Below are 19,013 nucleotides of genomic sequence, written 5' to 3'. Positions count from 1 at the left end.
CTTGTTATTTCCTTGCCCCTGGGGTTGTTAATACTCACTTCCTTTCCCCTGCTACCCCCCTCTCCCATGCCCTCCTGAAACTTTGGTCCCATTATTTTCTCCTCCAGATTGTTTATCCGGCCTGTTTTATATTGATAGACCTGCAGAGATAATAATATGAACAAAAACAAGACAGAGCAAAACAAAGCAACAGCAACAAAAAATCAACAACAACAACAACCCCAAAACAATGATAAAAAATGAGAAAAGTTTGTAAATCAGTCAGTCTTTTTGTTGACCTTTAGAAGTGTTTCCAGTTGAGTCTGTGGGGGTGCCACAGCCTAGCGCCCAAATCTATTTTTGGTACTCCTTCAGGACTTCCTTGCTCTGCTCCCTTTGCTGCTCTGTTGCACGTCCATTAGTATTTTGCCTTGGCGCGGTGGGGTCAGATCAGGCACAATTCCTACACTGTGTCTCCAGTGTTGTCCCCTGTAAGGGTGTGGGTCAGTGGGAAATGTGTCTCATTGTGTGGCCGGCTATATTGTCCTCTCTGTGCATTGGCTATTCTGAGTGGGGATATCATCCTCAAGGCTTGGTGGGTCAGGATGTTCTTCATTTGCTCCGCTGTGCTCTGATCAGACATGTCCCTCTCCCTGAGTTGTAGCTTCAGTGCTGTCCTCTGAAGTAAATTCTTCTGGGGAAGTGGAGGCTGTCCATGTAGTTGGGATTGGGGCTAGCCCCTCAGAGTGAGCTTAGTTTTTGTTAAGTTTAATTTATCAGACACTGGCTTTTTTTTATGCTTAACATTGTTAGAAAAGATATTGCTAAAGTATATTGTTGTAATGATAGAGAAATAAAGAGATTTAATATTATTAGTATACCTATTTCTTAATTTTGTGTCAACAATAATACTTTGTTGATCTATATGAATTTTAGTATTGTGTGCTTGATTAAAAGAAATAGTAATGATAACTAGTATTTCATATTTAGCAATCAGTATAAAGGAAGATTCCTTTATTGTAGTCATGATTCTTAATTCATAGTTATAGACAAGAGAATAATACTTATGAACTCATTCTCGTACCTGTAATCAGTTTAATGCACAAAAAAATAAGCTTGGTATCAGTTAACAAACACCATGGGCATGTTAGCTTTGACAGATTGATTTAGGTAGGGCAATAACTGGTGGGGACATCTATTTGCTTCAACGACATTACCAGCTAATGATCCCTGGACATATGAATGTTCAGATTTTCAGTATGGGAAATGTGGTAGATATATAATCATTTGTCAATTTGAGGATTAAGAGTGTAGTGGTGGAATCCACCGTGTCAATCAAATCACAGCCAATGAGACCTCTGTGTGGGCATGTCATTCTCCTGAGAATTCTGGGAAATCTGGTACTTTCTCCTTAGAGGTGAGAGACACTTCTCTCTCTCTGCCACTCCCTGGGAGACGTTGCAGCTGACAAGACACAAGGAACTACACTAGCGCCCTGAGTTGGAGAAGCCACATGGACCTACCCTGATGCAGCCAGACCTCTGAAGCCAGAGAAACCACAAAGAGACCCCCATCAACACTGAGATGCTTATGCCACTGGATCCAAAGACTTTCTACCCACTGGCCTGTGATCGTCCTACGTTCAGCATCATTGCATGTGTTTTGTGGGTCTGAATAGGACTTTACAGATTGATATCAGATACAGTGGCTAGTATAGGACATATGAACTTTAACTGGACTGGGTTGGGACGATTTCTCAATGTTCAATTCCTCTTGTATATAAAACTCTTTCGTACACATATGTGTGTCCATGGATTTGTTTCTCTAGTCTACCCAGACTAACAGAGGAAATACTAACTATAAGAGACTAGCTCTTAATAAAGGGTAAGCAAATCAAAAATATTATTAAAAGCGGGGGAATGAACATGTTATTGGGTGTCCATAGCAAATACAGTGGTTCACAATATCAGGGCATCATAAGAAGATGTGCAGTACGAGGTTGAAAAGTAGAAGGCATGGATGACAAATTGGTGTTCTTTCCCTTCTCGATGACTGCTCAGTGCTGATTATGACAGTGAAGAACAAGAAGGTGATGCCCGCCAGATGAGGATATGCCAGCTGAGTCTGTGGGTTTTGACAGGGCTCAGAGGGAAGCATCTGCAAAAGAATTGTGTTCCAGTTGTCATGCAGATGTTCTTGTGGATCAGCCAAGGCAGGATAATTGCCTACTCATTAGGACCCCTGCTGCTCAGTAAAGGGACATATTTCTAGAGTTCAGTTTCCTACACTAGGATCACTGGCATCAATCATGAACAAAAGGTGACTGATTTCTGACTCATCTAAAAAGTTTGGCTCTAGGCAATTATTGGTTTTACCTGTTACACTGGCTATATATATATATATATATATATTTATTTATTTGGTTTAGATATTCTGACATAAAATAAATTATTTAATTTTGTTTCACATAAAAATCAGTTGTCATTGAGTCAATTCTGTCTCATGACAACTCCATGTATATCATAGAACTGAGCTCTAAAGGAGTCTCACTGGCTGATTTGGGGGGAAGCAGACCATCAGATCTTTTCCCAATATGCCTCTGGGTGCACTTAAACCTCCAAACCTTTGGTTAGAAGCTCAGCACTTTAACCATTTGCACATTTACTCAGGGATTCCTTGGTTCAGATAATTAGAATTAAATTGTTGTAAATCTATGTGCAAATCAAGGCATTTGGGGAGGTCTAGGGGGTTGAAAATGGAGGCATATGAACAGGTTTCCAGACCATTTCCAGGGACATCAAACATCAACTCAAGGGTAAGCTTTGTGGAGACGATGGAGGTTCTAGTATATCTTTGAAGTTCACAGTAGGATGAACAATTTCCAATGATTTTTGTGATAAAGTAATATCACCCTCACTGTTCTTTCTCATTTTCAAGTTACCCCTGATAACATTTAATCAAATCCTGATTGAGATGAGGGTGTTGATGCATCCGGAAAGCCCTTACTTACTAGGAAGAGCTAAAGGAACTGACAAGATTTAAACAATTACACTTGGAAGTCCACATAGTAATTCTCTTCAAATATGTGGAGGTTATTGAGAAGAAATAAACTATCCACCTACCTAGTGAATTGATCTAACTATATGTATATAGCTATATTTATTGTCTATTATTCAGAAAGAAATGGTGACATTTCAAGGCATGGGGGAATTGATTTACTACTATTGGAAAATAATAGTAATCTGTACAATGTTATTTTTCCTGAGACTGTCTAAATGATCTGCTTGTGTCTCCCTGCATTACAAATGATATCAAATGCAGTTATTTCAGAACAACAAAGGTTTTTAACCTATCTCATGGTTCTAAAGGTCAGGAATTTGGGCAGGGCCTGCTTGGGTAGTTCTTTGGTCCTGTCATTGATTGAATTCACTTAGTGGTATATAGCTGTTGGATAGGCTGATCTGGAATGCCAAAAATGGTTTTGTTACTATGTTTGATGCCTCAGCAGGAATAACAGGAAGTTCGGCCATGGGCGGGACTCCTCACAGTATCTCCAACATGGCAGGCATTGGATTGTTGAGGGTCTTCATGGAATCTTGGGGTTTTTATGAAGATAACTTCAAAAGTCAGGAAGTGAAAACAACCAGTCCCCACGGACCTATGTCTAAGAACTGGTTGTGTTACCTCGATCTTGTTCTGTTGGTAAGAACAGTCAGAGAGGCCTGCCTAGAAATCAGAGAAGGAGCAAAGACGTGGACATCTATCAGTGGAAAACTATAAAAAAATTGTGATCATTTATAATCTGCCACTTTAAGAAAAAAATCCTAAGTGAAATGGAATATCCTAATTATAATTAAAATCCTAAATATAATTGAAAAACTTTTAATGCATAGTCTTCCAATTTTTAAGTTTGTGCAAACTCAGAAAGCAGATGAAAGAACTCCCTTTGTACCATCAGTGCTTGTATTTATTCATGGGAAATGCTAGTTAAGAACCACTATCTTTGTGTTAGTTTCAGGCTGATGAAAAATTACACATGTAATTAATTAAGCCCTAAACAATGATTGTTGTTGGAAAATATGACCCTGGTGATAGAAATAAAGTTGGAGATCACATGACAGAATTTTGCAAGACCAATGATTCCTTTATCACAAATACCTTTTTCAATGTGGACATCTCTAGTTGGAAAACAGAAATCTAATCGACTCCATCTGTGGGAAGAGCTAATGGAGACACTTGATACTGCAGCTAAAATGAGGGCATGGGCTGACTGTTTAACAGGTTGATTATGTGTAAGTTCATGTTGAAGTTGAAGAAAATTAAAGCAAGTCAACGAGAACCAACATTCAAGCTTGAGTCTATCCCATCTGAATATCGAGAACATTTCAAATCAAATTTGATACGTTGAACACAAATGACAGAAGACCTGATGAGTTGTGGGGATGACATTAAGAACATCAAACATTAAGAGAGTAAAGGTAATTTTAAAAAAACAGGGAAGGAAGAAATGATCCACCGGGAGGTCAGAAGAGACTCTGAAACTTGCTCTTAATTTTATAGCGTAGCTTGGGCAAATGGAATAAGTGTTGAAGTCAAAGAACCGAACAGACCATTACAAAGGGCAGATCAAGAAGAAAAAGTCAACTATTATAATAAAATGTGCAAAGACACAGTTAGAAAACCAAAAAGGAAGAACATACTCAGCATATCTTAAACCGAAAGAACTCAATAAAAATTCAAGTCTTGATGTGTAATATTAAAAGATCCTCTAGGTAAAATATTGAAATATGCAAGAAGAATTGCACTGTACCAAAAAGAAATAGTTGACATCCAACCATTTCAAGAGGTAGCATATGATCATCATTGAAGGGAGAAGTCCAAGCTACATTGAAGGTATTTAGCAAAAATAAGGCTCCAAGAATCAATGGATCACATATTCTTTTGAGTATGTACTCCATCTGGGTCTCTCCAGTACTCTTTCCTTGCAACTCGACTATTTTATTCTTTATTTTCCCTTTGTTTTTATTTGTTCACAACCTTGAGTATTGGTCAATTATCTTGTTTATTTTTTTGTGTAGAAAATCTCTTAATTCCACAGTTTCATGATTTTCCCAAGATCCTTGAATATTAATTATATTAATATGTTTGTAATTGTATTAATATGTTTGTAATATTAATATGTTGTAATTAATATGTTTGTAATGCTAATATAGTGAATTCAGTATATTTTCATCAATTGCTAATGGGGTTTATAAGTAAATTAGTAGGACATTTGAATTTTTTAGTAGTTTCCTTTATATACAAATTTCACATACACTTCCACTGTTGAGTTAGTTTTAAAAAGAGTTGTATATACATCATCACAATCAGTTCTAGTGTTCCCTCCCTCCTCTTGCGTTCATTGTTTCCTCCCCATTCCCTCCACCCTGCCCACGCCACCCCACCTACATGCCCAATAAACCACTGCATCAGTCACTGTCTCTGTGCGTCCACTCCTTCTGTGCTTCATCAACCGGGAAACTTAGCAGAAATAATGTAAAACATAATGAAACAGAAAGAAGAAAATAATACCAATATTATAAAGATAAAAAATAAAGAGGAAGAAAGAAAAGACCACTAAGGCCAGAGAAGAAATTTCTGTTGTGGAACAAGCAAGAAAATTTAGCCTAGAGCAAATTTAGGTGGGTCAAGAGAGAAGTCGATTGACCAAGTTTCATATTGTACCATGTTTTCAGCACCCGTAATCAAGTTTACAATAATCTCTGTGTGACAGTAAACCTGTTTGAGTCCCTCGCTTGTTGGCAGAGGGGATCTGCCAGAGGCTTAATCGGAATAGATACTCCACAGGGTAGATTTGGGGCTCCCGCTCCCCTCATAGCCTTCTACAAACTGAGTGTTCACCATTTGAACACTGATACATTTTCCTTCATCATATTTGGATATTATTATCATCCTCATTGGATCACAGGGACTAGTGTTCTTCTCCTGTATGGACTTAGTTGATGTGCCTCACTTAGATAGTTGGTTATTTGAATACAAGCTTTAAAGACTGCAGACATTATTCCAATAGCTGGGCACCATCTGCTTCCTTCACCACACTTTGCTGTAGCACCCTTATCTTCAGTGATCATTTCATGAAGGTGACCATGGAGGAGGGCCATGTTATCAGAACACTCTTCTTGGATTGGGGTGAGAATTAAGTGGGAGCCCAGAATTCATCTGTTTGTCCATGGAATATGAACAACTCTGGTTTACTCTGACAGTCATATTATGGAAAAAAACAAAACAAAACCCAACAGAACAACAATCAAAGGTGGGTGGGACAGATAAAATAAACAGAAAGAGGAACAAACCTCCCAAATCCAAAAGAAAACAAAACAGAAAAGAAAAACATTGTCAATCATCCTCCAGGAGTATAAAGTAATTGCACTGATAACATAAATAATTTATCCACTGTCATAGAATTTAAGGTACTGCTGATATGAGGAGTTGATGTGAGTATATTTTAACTGCGGGCTGCAATCCATAAGTTGCTGCTTTGTACAGATGGGTTTCTTAATTCGTTCAACTCTTTACTTTGAGTATGGGGGTTGATGCTAGGGGAAAATTTGATGTAACATTTCTTCCCAGGGAAGATGTTTGACAGGAGCATTGAGGCACTAACTAGATGGTGGTTCTGGGTCCCCTTTTGTTGGATGCCCACTAAGCCAGGGGTCCCACCCAAAGCCTAACACCCACCATTTCTACAGTTTTGGGGTGGCCACCTTTTGCTTCCTCTCTCATCAGGGAGTTTCAGTCCTAAGTCCAAGGGTACAGGTAGTTTTGAGGTAGAGCCCAGTTCATTCAGTCAAGCTTCCACGCCGAGTGCTTCTGGTGTGGCCTTTGGGGGATGCCATGTTCCCTGAAAGGCCAACTTCTAAGGTCATCAGACTGCTTAGTCCACAGTGTGGTTCACCACACATTGGGTACACACTTATTCAAAGTGTGGACCCAGGAATATAAAACAGGTTTTATTCTCCCCTTAGGTCCCCTACAGTTCTTGTTTAGCATCCCTTCCTGATGTGAGGTTGCTCCTCCCCATTTACCCACCGTACCTCGCAACAGAATATAAGTTCCTCCTACGAAATGTAAAAAAGTTTCTCCCTTCCCTCGATCTTAACTTGATTTTCCAGTAAGATTCTCCTCTCACTCCTAGGGAGGGCCTGTTGATTTGTCACAGCCTTGTCTCAATGTGTATTAGCATCAAGTGGATGGTCATCGCCCTTTCCCCCTTCTTGAAGGAGTAATCCTAGCTGAAGTATTGTTTCCCCTTTTTGAGGTGGTTCTTATGAAGTGCAACATAAGTGGGATGGTGTATGGTTCATGTCAAGCAGGCAATGTAGCTTCATGTCTGGACAGCAGACTTCCTACTTGTTTGTTTGGGATTTGGTCCCCAAGATTTGTTTACTTGGTGTTTCTCCTTATAGTAGCGGACTCAAAAATATGTGTCCTTTTGTGATTAACTAACTTCACTCAGCATAATGGGTTCCAGGTTCTTCCATGTCATGTGGTGTTTCATGCTGTCATCACCATTTTTAGGGGTGCATAGCATTCCACAGTGTGCTATACACTCCGAAAGCCAAGGGTTTCATCTCTCTAATGCTACACCGAAGACTTCTGTGCTCTTTGACTTACACTGTAGCCAAATGCCAATTGTTGCATCCTCTAGGGACTCAAATTGTGCTTTCTTTTAACATTCCCTTAGTTTTGGGAACAAAAAGAAGTCTTAAGGGCAAAGATTAATTCTTTGGATGAGGTAAGGTTTCCCAAACAAATTCCCCTGGATCGCCTTTACTACCATAGAATAAGCGTAGTTGCCCTGTAATGATGTGAAAACAAAGCAAAAGAATTACCTGTTGCAACTTTCTTGTTTGTTTGTTTTTCTCACCAATGCAGCCTTCAATTTTCTTAAAACTTTCCTATAAGTCCCCCTTGGTAGTTCTATATCCTTCTAGAAAACCTACCAAGAGTGCCTCTTTTGCTTCTACTGTGTGTTTCCTTTGTTATATTTCATCATGTGTCAATTCCTTCTGTTTTGGGCCTTACATTTGTCCCCATTTTCTCGCTGATGGTCTCTAGGTCCGGGATTGACATTTGGGTCATGGATCCATCTGAAGTTTGCTTTGGTGTATGGGCTGAGGTATGCATCCTGTTGATCCAGGGAGACGACGATCTATTTTTGCCAGCATCATTTGTTCAAGAGACTATCTGCAGAGCCAGTGAATTACTTAATGTGGCTCTCCTAGCCAAAGTCTCTGCAACTCCTAGCCAAAGACATTTCTTGCACTGATTTGGATAAGAAGATGTGGGAGGATACTGATAGGATTATCCAGTGTGTAATCCTGAACATGATGTATTGGAATGTCATCCTATTAGGTATGCAATGAGCCCTCAAAGAAGCTGATCTTACCACGGGAAAGCTCCAGGAGTGGAGTATATCCTCTGGACTCCAAGATCATGCACAGTTGACTTCCTGGATTCAAAGGACAGCTGTGATATCCAAGGAGCAGCAGCGGAACCAGGATCCAGAGTATGAGACAGAGTGGTGGACTCCCCAGTCAATGAGCAAGGAAAGCAGAAGGCTTTGGAACAGGAAGATGGCTAGTGGAGTAGGGTGTCTTTGGGTACTTGAATCAGGGGAACCGGGCTTGCTGACCTGTGGAGGTAGAGCTGAGTGCATGCAGGCTGAGGCTACCTGGGAGTGGGTGCCTCTGGGAGCTTAATTCAGGAAGCTGGGTTTGCTGACTCAAGGGTTTGAGTTGAAATGTCTGTGTTGAAGCTCACAGTGGAATAGCATGCCCTTTGTGCCTTCGTAGCAGCCCTGAAAGAACGCTGCAACATACGTGCAGAACAACTACCCTGAGCATTTTTCATGTATATGACAGCCTGTGACCGTCCTTAAACCCTATGAGCATGGACAGTGAGTTCTGTGTAGCCATAGCAACAAATATGAGAACCTAGTTATAACAGTCAACCAGTTACGACATCATCATTCTCTTCCCCATTTGGATGTTTTTGAGCCTTTGTCAAAGATCAGTTGTCTGTAGTTGGTTTCTGAAGTAAGTATGCCAACTTCTTCCTTCAGCGAGTGTGACTGCTAGGTAGAGACTGATAGGGGGAAGCGAACTGTGCAATGAATACCTAGCCGAGGAATTCCCTGGAAGGAGACATGTCTGTCTTTCTATCTGGTGGGAGTGGGGAGGAGTGGTGGTGGGGCTGTTGAGAAGAGTTTCTGAACACTTTTTGCTAGTATTATATTATGCAAAAATGGACGAGGGCTCAATGCTGTGTGGGTATAAGTACAACCAGATTAACTTTATTTTGTGCTTCGATTACAGTCTAGTTAAAAATCATACACAGAAGCAGGTCAGCTTAATAGTCTAGCCAAATGCATTTCATTTTAACATGGGGTATTGGAAATGTTGGCAAACGCCATGAGATTACCTAATAGAGTTACATATGGTAAACCTGTAGTGAGAAGCGAGGCTCTGAAGAGTATCAATGACCTAACTGAAGCTGTAGTTATACTGATCAGGGCACCCTGCTCTAGTTTCCCCCAGCTGCTTTCCTCCTGTCTATTTGGTTTTATTTTTTGTGCAAAGAATCACTGTCTAGCGAGCTAACTCACACTCTAGACATATCAACCTAGAAATGTTGACTATAAATCAGCCCGGAAAATAACTACCAGGCAGCCTCGTCTCCTGAAGACTCGGCATACAATACAAGTGCTGTCAGTGTGCTCTGGCATTGGGTTTGAACCCAATGCCTATTTGCCAGGCTGAGCCCATATTACTTCTCAGCCACTGAGCACTCAGCTGAGGTCTCACCATGAGGCATGTGAAGGACACAAGAGGATTGTCAGTCCTCCCACATCCCTCTTCACTCAATTTTCTAGTTCCTCCAGCGTGTTGGGTTTATTCTGTCTTGACTAAACTACCTGGGCCTGCACTGTTGTTCAAAGGAGATTATTTCAAAGGGGCTGGGGGCGGGGAGTGACAAAAAGAGGGAGAGGGAGAGAGAGGGAGAGGGAGAAAAAGAGGGGGAGAGAGAAAGAAGAAAAGAAGAGAAGAAAATAGAAGCTGGGAGGGGAAGAGGTGGGAGGGGAAGAGGGAGGGAGAAGAGACAAGTGCGATGGGAGAGAGGAGAGAGAACAATTGCAAATTAAGATGACCACTTCATTTTGCCTGCTCCACACCAGCTTCCAAATCCTTCCAAATACCATCCATCAGAAAAGGTTACTGTGGAGGATATTGGTTCTGGCTGAGCTCCTGTACAATGCACCATGAAACTACAACATTTAATAGATTTGAGTAGTGCACTCCAAGGTATGGCAAGGATGACGCATGCCCTGGATGCCATTCTAAGGGAGAAAGTGCTGAGCAGTTTCTCTATTATCCCAGGATAGCGAACAGGAATGGTGCCCTTCCTGAAGCAGGAGAGGCAGAAATGCAGTGAGGGATGGTTACAGAGGTGGCATCTACTCTAGGGTGGCACCCAAATATGCAAGACAGAGGCAGCTGGCAAGAGTGGGAAAGGAGACTCTGCTGGCCCATGGTTGCTCTTTACAATTTCATCTTGAAATTGGGTGGCAGGGACAATTGAGAGATTTACCTTGGCTACTCGATTGTGTGTGTGTGTGTGTGTGTGTGTGTGCGTGTGTGTGCGCGTGCGTGCGTGCACGCAATTTAGAAAGTACCAGTAGTCTCTGGTACTCATTCCTCTTGCTAAGTTCCTGCTTACAGCTGCTTTCTTACATTTTCGTAGGTGATTAATTTTCTCACAAATGTAATTTGTTCACATGGGGCCACATCTTTTCACCAGGTAAATCTGTGAAATTTGGCAGGGATTCACTCTGCTGCAGGTGCAAGATAAAATACCTTTTCTTTGGCTTTGCCACGAAGAAAAATGAAGCTGTTCTCAATTTGGGGGAAACAATATTCTGACACAGAGGATTAAAACCTGACTCTAAGGAAAGGGAATAGAATTTGACAGACCAAATCATGTGGTCTCCTCCCTGTTGGGGAATGTGTTACCTATAAGTAGAAGGATCAGAAGTCCTTTGAAATGGGGCCAGGCATTGAGCAAATCTCCTTGCTAAGGGAAGTCTTCTGATATTTGAAGCTGCCGTCATTTGAAATGATAAATGATGACTTTTACACTGATGAGCTATGAGAGCTTAATTAGAGCTTAATTAAAGCTAATGCTCAGAATCCTTTGGAAGCTGGCAATTAAAATCTAACTACCACTCAGAATAGCGTGGGCTTGGGAAAGTGTGCATTGGAAGAGAAGGCACCCCAAGACAGGGTTATCGCCAGAGTTGTATGGTCTCTGCATCTAAGTTAAAGCAAGCGCGGGCTATTTGTGCATTAGAGTATCCTTGGCCAGTGCTCCAAGAGGCCAAGTGCATGCTGCCTCCCAGTCTCCCATGTGTTTACACAGATCGTTTCTGAATCTCCACGTCGAGTTCGCCGTACACGTGTCTCAGGGTGTCACTGGTCATGCTGGCCATCAGCTTCCGTGGGCCAGAGACCCAAGGACGGAACACTTCTTCCCACTGCACAGTGCTGTTGGGTTGTATTTCACTGGAAGGGTGGACAAGAAAGAACAGGTGTTAGCCTTAAGAGGGCAGGCCTCGTTGCTCCCACTGTCCAGGCAGCAATGGGAACCCTTGCGAAGCAATGCTCTATTCCCCCAAGTTTACAGTAGCAAGAGAGCAGAAATAGAGCCTCTTTCTGATGCTCTGTCTGAGCCCTCAGCTACAGTCCTCTGAGCCATGCTTCCTTCCACTGAGCCTCCATAAGACACGCCCACTGAGCACGGGGAGCTGGAGTGGACCCCCGTATACCCATGAGCTAGCTGAACTCAAGTTTGTCCCCCAGCCCACTCCAACAGTCTCACCTGTATGATCCACCTTCTGATTCACTCACTCTCCTTGCTTCCTGGGTTAGAGTCTGAACTGAATTTCCCAGCAGCCTTTGCCTAAGACTTGACATCCTAAGTAATTCTTTCTAACTCTCTCAAGAGACTTTCATTCCAGCACCTGGAATATCCCAGTGACCACTGGCATTTGACTTTGACCGTCTTCATCCTTTGTAATCCTGTTTTCATTATGGGATTCCTCATTTTTCACTACTCAACTACTGCCCGGGAGGGCTCCAATCCATACTGCTAGCTGGGTCAGACTCTCCTGGATTCAGTTGTCTCCCCATTCTCCCAAGGCTACGTTCTCCATTCCTCCTAACCCTCACTGCCACACCCAATCCGGAGGGCGACTGAGAGCATAAGGCTCAGGAGACTCAAGGCTTCTATGGGGTGCTTCACGGAATCATCCTTTGTAAGTCTTAGGAGGAAGACAGTATTAGCATGTTTTATATATGTGAGCTCCATGAGGTAGATACTATGTTATACAGGCGATAATGAAGAAAGCGGGATTGTACACAACTACAGTTACTTTCCTAAGCATATGTAACTGGTAACTTAGCAGAGGTGAGGTTTCTCTGATCACCAGGCCAACACTCTTTCTACTACTGAGTTTTTTTTTTTTTGCTTTCCTTTTCTTTTTAATCATTAGGGGCTCATACAACTCTTATCACAATCCGTGCATACATTAATTGTGTAAAGCACATTTGTACATTCATTGCCCTCAAAAGGAAGTGGTGGTAACAAACCCAGGGACAAGGGAACAACAAGTGATCCAAATTGGTGGTGAGGAGGGTGTGGGAGGCCTGGTAGGGCATGATCAAGAGTAATGTAACAAAGAAAAATTGCTACTGCTGTTTTTTATGTTTAATTTTTCTTTATAACTATGCTCACTTTTTCACATATTTTTGTTTCTCAAGCAAGATATTCCTTGTCCTCGGTACTAAGAGCTTTCTGTATGGTATTGCTTTTTTTTTTTTTTTTTTTTTACAATTCTTGAAGTCTGTTCTTTGGCTAAGGAAGCACGTGCTAATTGTCGACTGTGGACCTCTGGGTCTGGATATTTTCACAGAGTTATTGAGACACAGCTCATTTTACTTGGAAAGGATTTTAGAAATCACCTATCACCTGGCTATCCCATTCAATGGATGAGGAAAATGATGCTAAGGAACCTGGGAAATTACACAAGGTCACTCAGCACAGCTGGAATTAGAGGCAGCTCTATGGTGTTTCTAGATCCCACTAGTACAAAAGGGTTTATTCTATTTTGAGTTTCATGAAGGCCTGAGATCATGAAGCAAAATGAGGGATTTAAAAAAGACTTGGCACATAACAAAAGAGCGAGGTGACCCCACACAGCACAGTCTGCCTCCCGTACTTGGTGCAATGTAGTGTATGCTACAAAAACCAGTTGTTCAGGTGGAAGCCAGCTGATTTTAAGTTACTTTACCATTGCTGAACTTGCCTACTGAAATTGTATTCCAATGGATTGGGGACCTTAAAAGACCACTTGGCATCAAGTTGCCTCCTGCTCATTATGATATCATGTGTGTCAGAGTAGAACTGTGCTTCATAGGGTTTTCAATGGCTGGTTTTTCTAAGGTGGACTGCCAGGTGTTTCTTTCAAGGTATGTCAGGGTATACTCAAACCTCCTACATTTCATTTATCACTTGAGCACAATAACCATTTGTAATACCCAGTGACTCTATATAAAGCCTCTGTAAATAATGAACAGTTTGGGGTTCTTAGATCTTATTAAATGAAAATATCGATATATTGAAATGAAGAGTACCAAGTAGAAAATTGCATTGTTTTTACCATGTGATAAATTTGGGATAAAATGAATATTATTTTATGTGGAATTTATTTTAACAGTCATATGAGGGGGTATCCCAAAAAACCCAGATTTTTTTCCCCAATACTATGTATTAATTTTTTTTTACAAAACAGCCTTATCACCTTCAAAGTATTCTCCATTACACTTAATACATCTGTCAAATCTGTGATTCCATTCTTGGAAACATATTTCAAACTCATCTGTTTGAATGGCTGACAGCACCTCCCTTTTTTTTTCTTCACCTCTTTTGCATCATCAAATCTTTGTCCTTTCATGTGCCTCTTCATTCGTGGAAACAGAAAGACATTGCAAGGAGTGAGTTCAGGTGAGTAAAGTGCATGGGGCAAGAGAGGTATGTTGTTTTTGCCAACAACTGGTACACTGAGATGGCAATGCGAGGCGGTGCATTGTGGTGGCGAAACCAATCGTCCATCTGCCACAGATCAGGTCTTTTTGTCTCACACTGTTATGCAAGATTTTCAGAGGCTTTAAATAGAAAACTTGATCAACAGTCCGACTTGGTAGAATGAACTCCTAATGCACTATCCCTCTCCAATGAGCAGAGCTTTTCTGTTTTATTGTGGGGAGTCACCGCCCCCCACTACCCTCCCTGTATATGCCTGTAAGATGGAGCTATAAGGAGAGAGAGAATAAACCAGGCATGAACATATCCATTTTGACGGAAAGAAGACCAAAGACATGACTACCCAAATAGTCTACTTTGACTATATTTGTATACAATGAAAAGTGTAGTGGTTAAAAACAGGGGTTCTGGAGCCAGAAAACATGAGATCACAACCTGCTTGTTGTCCCATTTCCTGGATATGTAATCTTAGGTCATTTTATTATATTTCTATAAACCTTAGTGTTTCCCCTCTGTTATCCTGAGTTGACTATCGCTCATGTTGACCACATGTGTTATAGAACAGAATTGCTTCACTAGGTTTTCAAGGTTGACCTTTCAGAAGCAGACTGCCATGACTCTCTATTAGGTATTTGTATGTGTGTTTGAACCTCCAACCTTTAGCTAGTAGTTGAACACTTAACCGTATGTGCTATCCAGGGAATGCTTTTGTCAACTGAAATGGGGGGGGGGGGTAGTTCAATACTTACCTCCTAGGGCTGTTGTAAAAAATGAAGTAATCCAAGCAAAATCCATAGGGTTGGCACATAGTGAACATTCAGTAACTTTTACTAGCACCTACTTTTTAATTTATTTGTACAAGACAAATGAGGGGTTCTACTGATATTTCAGCTCTTCGCAGGTTAATTTATTGTTTGGCAGAATTTACCAGAACACCTGGTTATGGTAACAGTTATGCAAAGCTAATTTTCAGACTATGCCCAAGTTCTAGGCTAAGTAGAACATGAAGGGAAAAGTAGCCAAGAATTGGCTTATCCAGAAGAGTCTCTGGGGTGCAAGTGGTTAACATACTCAGTTGTTAACCAAAACCTTGAAGTTTGAGGCTACTCAGAGACATCTTGGAAAAAAAGGTCAGGCTATCTATTAAAAAAAAAAATCAGTCATTGAAGACCCTACAAGGAATCCTAGCAAGATGAAAGTAAAAATGCACCACATTCCGACCCTCCCCAACAAATGTAGCAAGAAATGACAAGGGGACGGTGTTTGACTTGAAGTGAAGTGGAGGAAAGCCCTAAGGAATTGCAAACAAACAAAGGGAACAACTCAGAAAGTGAGCTGCATAGAAATTGCTTTTCTTACCATCTCTGCTCCCCCTCCCCCCACAACCACTTGGGTTGCTGTGAAATGGATTAGAGGCTCCAGAAAAAGCTTTGCTTTCCTAACCACCATAGACCCTGCCTATAAAAAAGCAACAGGACCCCGAGTGTCTGTCCTAAAATCAACATGGCAGGCCTCCTTGAGAGTTCTTTTGGAATATAGTACCACCTACCCCATCCAGATACTGTTGCAAGCCTACTGTGAACTGCTACCACAGAACCAGGCAGTGGAGTCTGCTATCCTAACAGACACCATACTGGCCTTCTTGTACCACCCATAGCTCAGGCCTCTGACACCAACAGAATAGACTTATCAAGGAATCGGTTCAGGTCTGTCTTCTTCCAAGTGTAGAGGACTACTGGCTGAAGCTGCTGTTTCCTGAGAAATATGCATCGTTTGTAGTCCTACATCCTCGGTCGACATACTAAAGGGTAGGCTCTAACAGCAAGGCCTCCTTGGAAGTCTGTCTGGGCTTTGTATTGATTCAGAAAGGCTCTTCAGTGTATTCTGTTCTGATAGCCTCTCTGTGTACCTTATAACTCTGGATTTGAAATCAACAATACAAAACTTTCTGGGGGATCATCCATGATTAGCTTGTTTTTACTGCCAGTTAGTGCTGAGACTGCTACATGAGGCTGCTATGCCCTAGAAGCAAAAGCTTTGAATCGAGGCTATACTCACAGTGAATATACTAAGGGGCAGGCTGTAACAGTAACGATGCGGACCTCCCTGGGGTCCACCTTGAGTGTGACTATTCCTCCCCCAACCAATAACTATCAGTTGCTGAACCACTATGAATTTAGACAATAACTGAACTGAGAAACACAACAGAAAGAACTATTGACTCTTTTAATCCGACAGAAGAAGGAATCAGTGAATTTGAGGATATAATTGTTAAAATGACAAATGTTCTCAGAGGCTTAAGAAGGCTGAGCACAGTTTAATGTAATTATGAGAGAACAAGAGCTCCAATAGACCCGTTGTGGGAATTCCAGAAGGAAATGAGAGGAAGAGATAGAAAATAGATTTGAAGAAGGATTGATAGAAAACTTCCCCAATCTAATTAAGTACATGAACTTAAAAATCCAAAAAGTTCAAAGATACGCAAATAGGATACACTCGAAACAATATACATAAGTAGACTCTCAAAAATGAGAGAATCCTGAAAGTAATGAAAGGGCAGCAAACTAACCTAAAGATAAATCCCTCACTGGGTTGGTTTTGACATATAGCAACCCTATAGGGCAGGTTGAAGAGTCTCTGTAGGTCTCTGGGACTTTAAATCCCTACAAAACTAGAAAGCCTCCTCTTTCTCCCTTAGAGCTGCTGATGGGTTTAAACTGCTGACTTTATAGTTAGCAGCCCAGCACATGACTCACTGTTACCAGGATTCCTTGGGAAGCAAATAGTCATTTATAAATTATCCTCCCAAAAATTAAATGCAAAATTTCCCCAAGAAACATTGGAGAAAGCAGTGAGGTGATATATGAGTTAGTTAGTTTATTGTGCCAACCTGGATGATAAACACATGTGGAGTTAATTGAAGGGTGGAGGGATAAATGGCTCCCTGAGCCTAGCCTTTCTAGTTCTCAGGTCTTTTGCTTTGTAATGGTCGCACCAGGGTGCAGCTGCCTTAGCAGTTCCCTGCTTCAGTTTGCAAGACTAACTTCCAGCAAGATATCACCAAGGAAGATCCACATGGACCTACCCCGATGCAGCCCTGGGTGCTGGAGCAGCTGTGTGGAGACCCTGGCCAGCATTGAGATGCCTACACATTCACTGACTCGGCTTTCCTCCTGCAGTTGGCATCTTTGTGTGTTTTGTGAGATGAAGGAGAACTTTGTGGATTGGTGTTGGACATATGGGTTAATGTTGGACTTGTGGGCTTGGGCAGCACTGGGTTGGGATGTTTCCTTGATGCACATTTAACCTTTATATAAAGCTCTCTCTTATGCATAAGTTGCTGTGGATTTGTTTCTCTAAAGTACCCAGACAAATACAGTATATATAAAAATAATGATGGAAGAGAAAAACAAACAAAACCTGTCAATCAAGAAACTATATTAACAAAGCTATCCTTCAAAAATGATGATGAAATTTAAACATTCTCAGACCAACAGAAGGCCAGGGAATTTTATCTACCAGAACAACTTTACAAAAACACAGCAACAATAACAACAAACCCTAATGGGAGTTATGTAGATGGAAGGCAAAATACATTGAAAAGTAATTTAAAACTATTCATAAAAAGAGAGATCTCTCATAAAGGTAAATGTGTATATAAGGATAAGGATACTTATGTTGAAAATTCTAATTTTTTCCCTACATGTTTTTAAATAACAAATACACAAAAGGCAAGGATAAATATGTTATAGGGCATGTGAAATATGAAGCCATAATTAATGACAACAAGAGTGGAAAATAATTGGATAGCTATAAAATTTCTTATATACTACTGAAGTTAACTTGGCACCAATTTACACTAGAATCTATAAATACAAACTCTTATTTTTTAATAGTTATGTAACCATGAATCATGTTAACAATGGTTATTGTTCGGACTGGACAGTGTTTTGTACATAGAGTCACTATGAGTTGTAACTGACTCGATAGCATCTATTACCACCGCCGCCAACACACCAAATAAGTAATATTTATGTCATGCATAGGAAAATATATCTTAAAAATACACTAAAGAAGAAGGGAACCAAAAAGGCTCACTACAATAATCCAACAAAATACCAAAGCAAGCATACTAAAGGATGAAGATAAATAAGTCTAAAGTATATAAAAAATGAGAGGGAGGGAGAGAAAGAGAAGAGAGGAGAGGAAAGAGAAGAGAAGAGGAGAGACATGAGGTGATGTGGCTGTCAGATAGTAAGCATGGGACCATCTCCTCGGCATCTATTGGAGAGGGTTCTCTAGGAGGGATAGCCTGCCCTTCCTGGCAGTGAGAGATTCAATTTAAAAGCTAAGTAGACCCAGCTTTCTTAAAGTGGGAGCACGGCCATGCTTGTTGACAGACTCTCCTTTACCAGTGGATGAGGCGCTTCGTTGAGCTCCAATCCTCCACGAGACAGGTGATTTTTTCCAGGCCGCTTTGGCAACCCACCCAGTTAAACCCCTTATCTCGCTCACTTCTGAGTGGGGCTCTGGTGGATACCAGACTGCATGGACACCTTGGTGCAGATGTTCTCAGTACAAGCTGCATATCAAGCTACACGCTTTGCTTTAGTTTTCCCCTTTCCTGCTTTGTTACCTGGTTCTCTGTTTCCACCATCGTGCCCTACCTATCCCATGTAGCACATGTGAGCACACAGTATTTTTTGCTTTCTTTTCTTTGGTTTTGTACTTTTGTTCTATGATAATACTTTTATTATTTTTTTCTAGTTCTCTCCTACTGCGTCTTCTGGAGTCTTCTTTTGGAGAAAACCCACTCACCTGGGCGTAGGTATTCTCCTGTACCCCCAAAAGGCTAATGTAGGCAGTCCTATAGA

General features: G+C 41.2%; 1 protein-coding gene across 1 annotated transcript in view; it reads right to left on the bottom strand.

Moving 5' to 3' along the window:
• Positions 1 to 9,466: 9,466 nt before the first annotated feature.
• F13A1 (coagulation factor XIII A chain) overlaps positions 9,467 to 19,013 on the bottom strand; it is a 295,105-nt gene continuing 285,558 nt past the window's right edge. The window contains exon 14 of the mRNA XM_075554127.1: positions 9,467 to 11,600. Coding sequence (XP_075410242.1) covers positions 11,450 to 11,600 — 151 coding nt within the window. The 3' untranslated portion in view covers positions 9,467 to 11,449. The remainder of the gene's footprint in view (positions 11,601 to 19,013) is intronic.

This window comes from Tenrec ecaudatus, chromosome 7 (genome assembly GCF_050624435.1).
Source record: "Tenrec ecaudatus isolate mTenEca1 chromosome 7, mTenEca1.hap1, whole genome shotgun sequence".
In the NCBI taxonomy this organism is placed as follows: domain Eukaryota; kingdom Metazoa; phylum Chordata; class Mammalia; order Afrosoricida; family Tenrecidae; genus Tenrec; species Tenrec ecaudatus.
The sequence above is the reverse complement of the archived record's forward strand: the minus strand, read 5'-3'. Positions and strand labels throughout refer to the sequence as shown.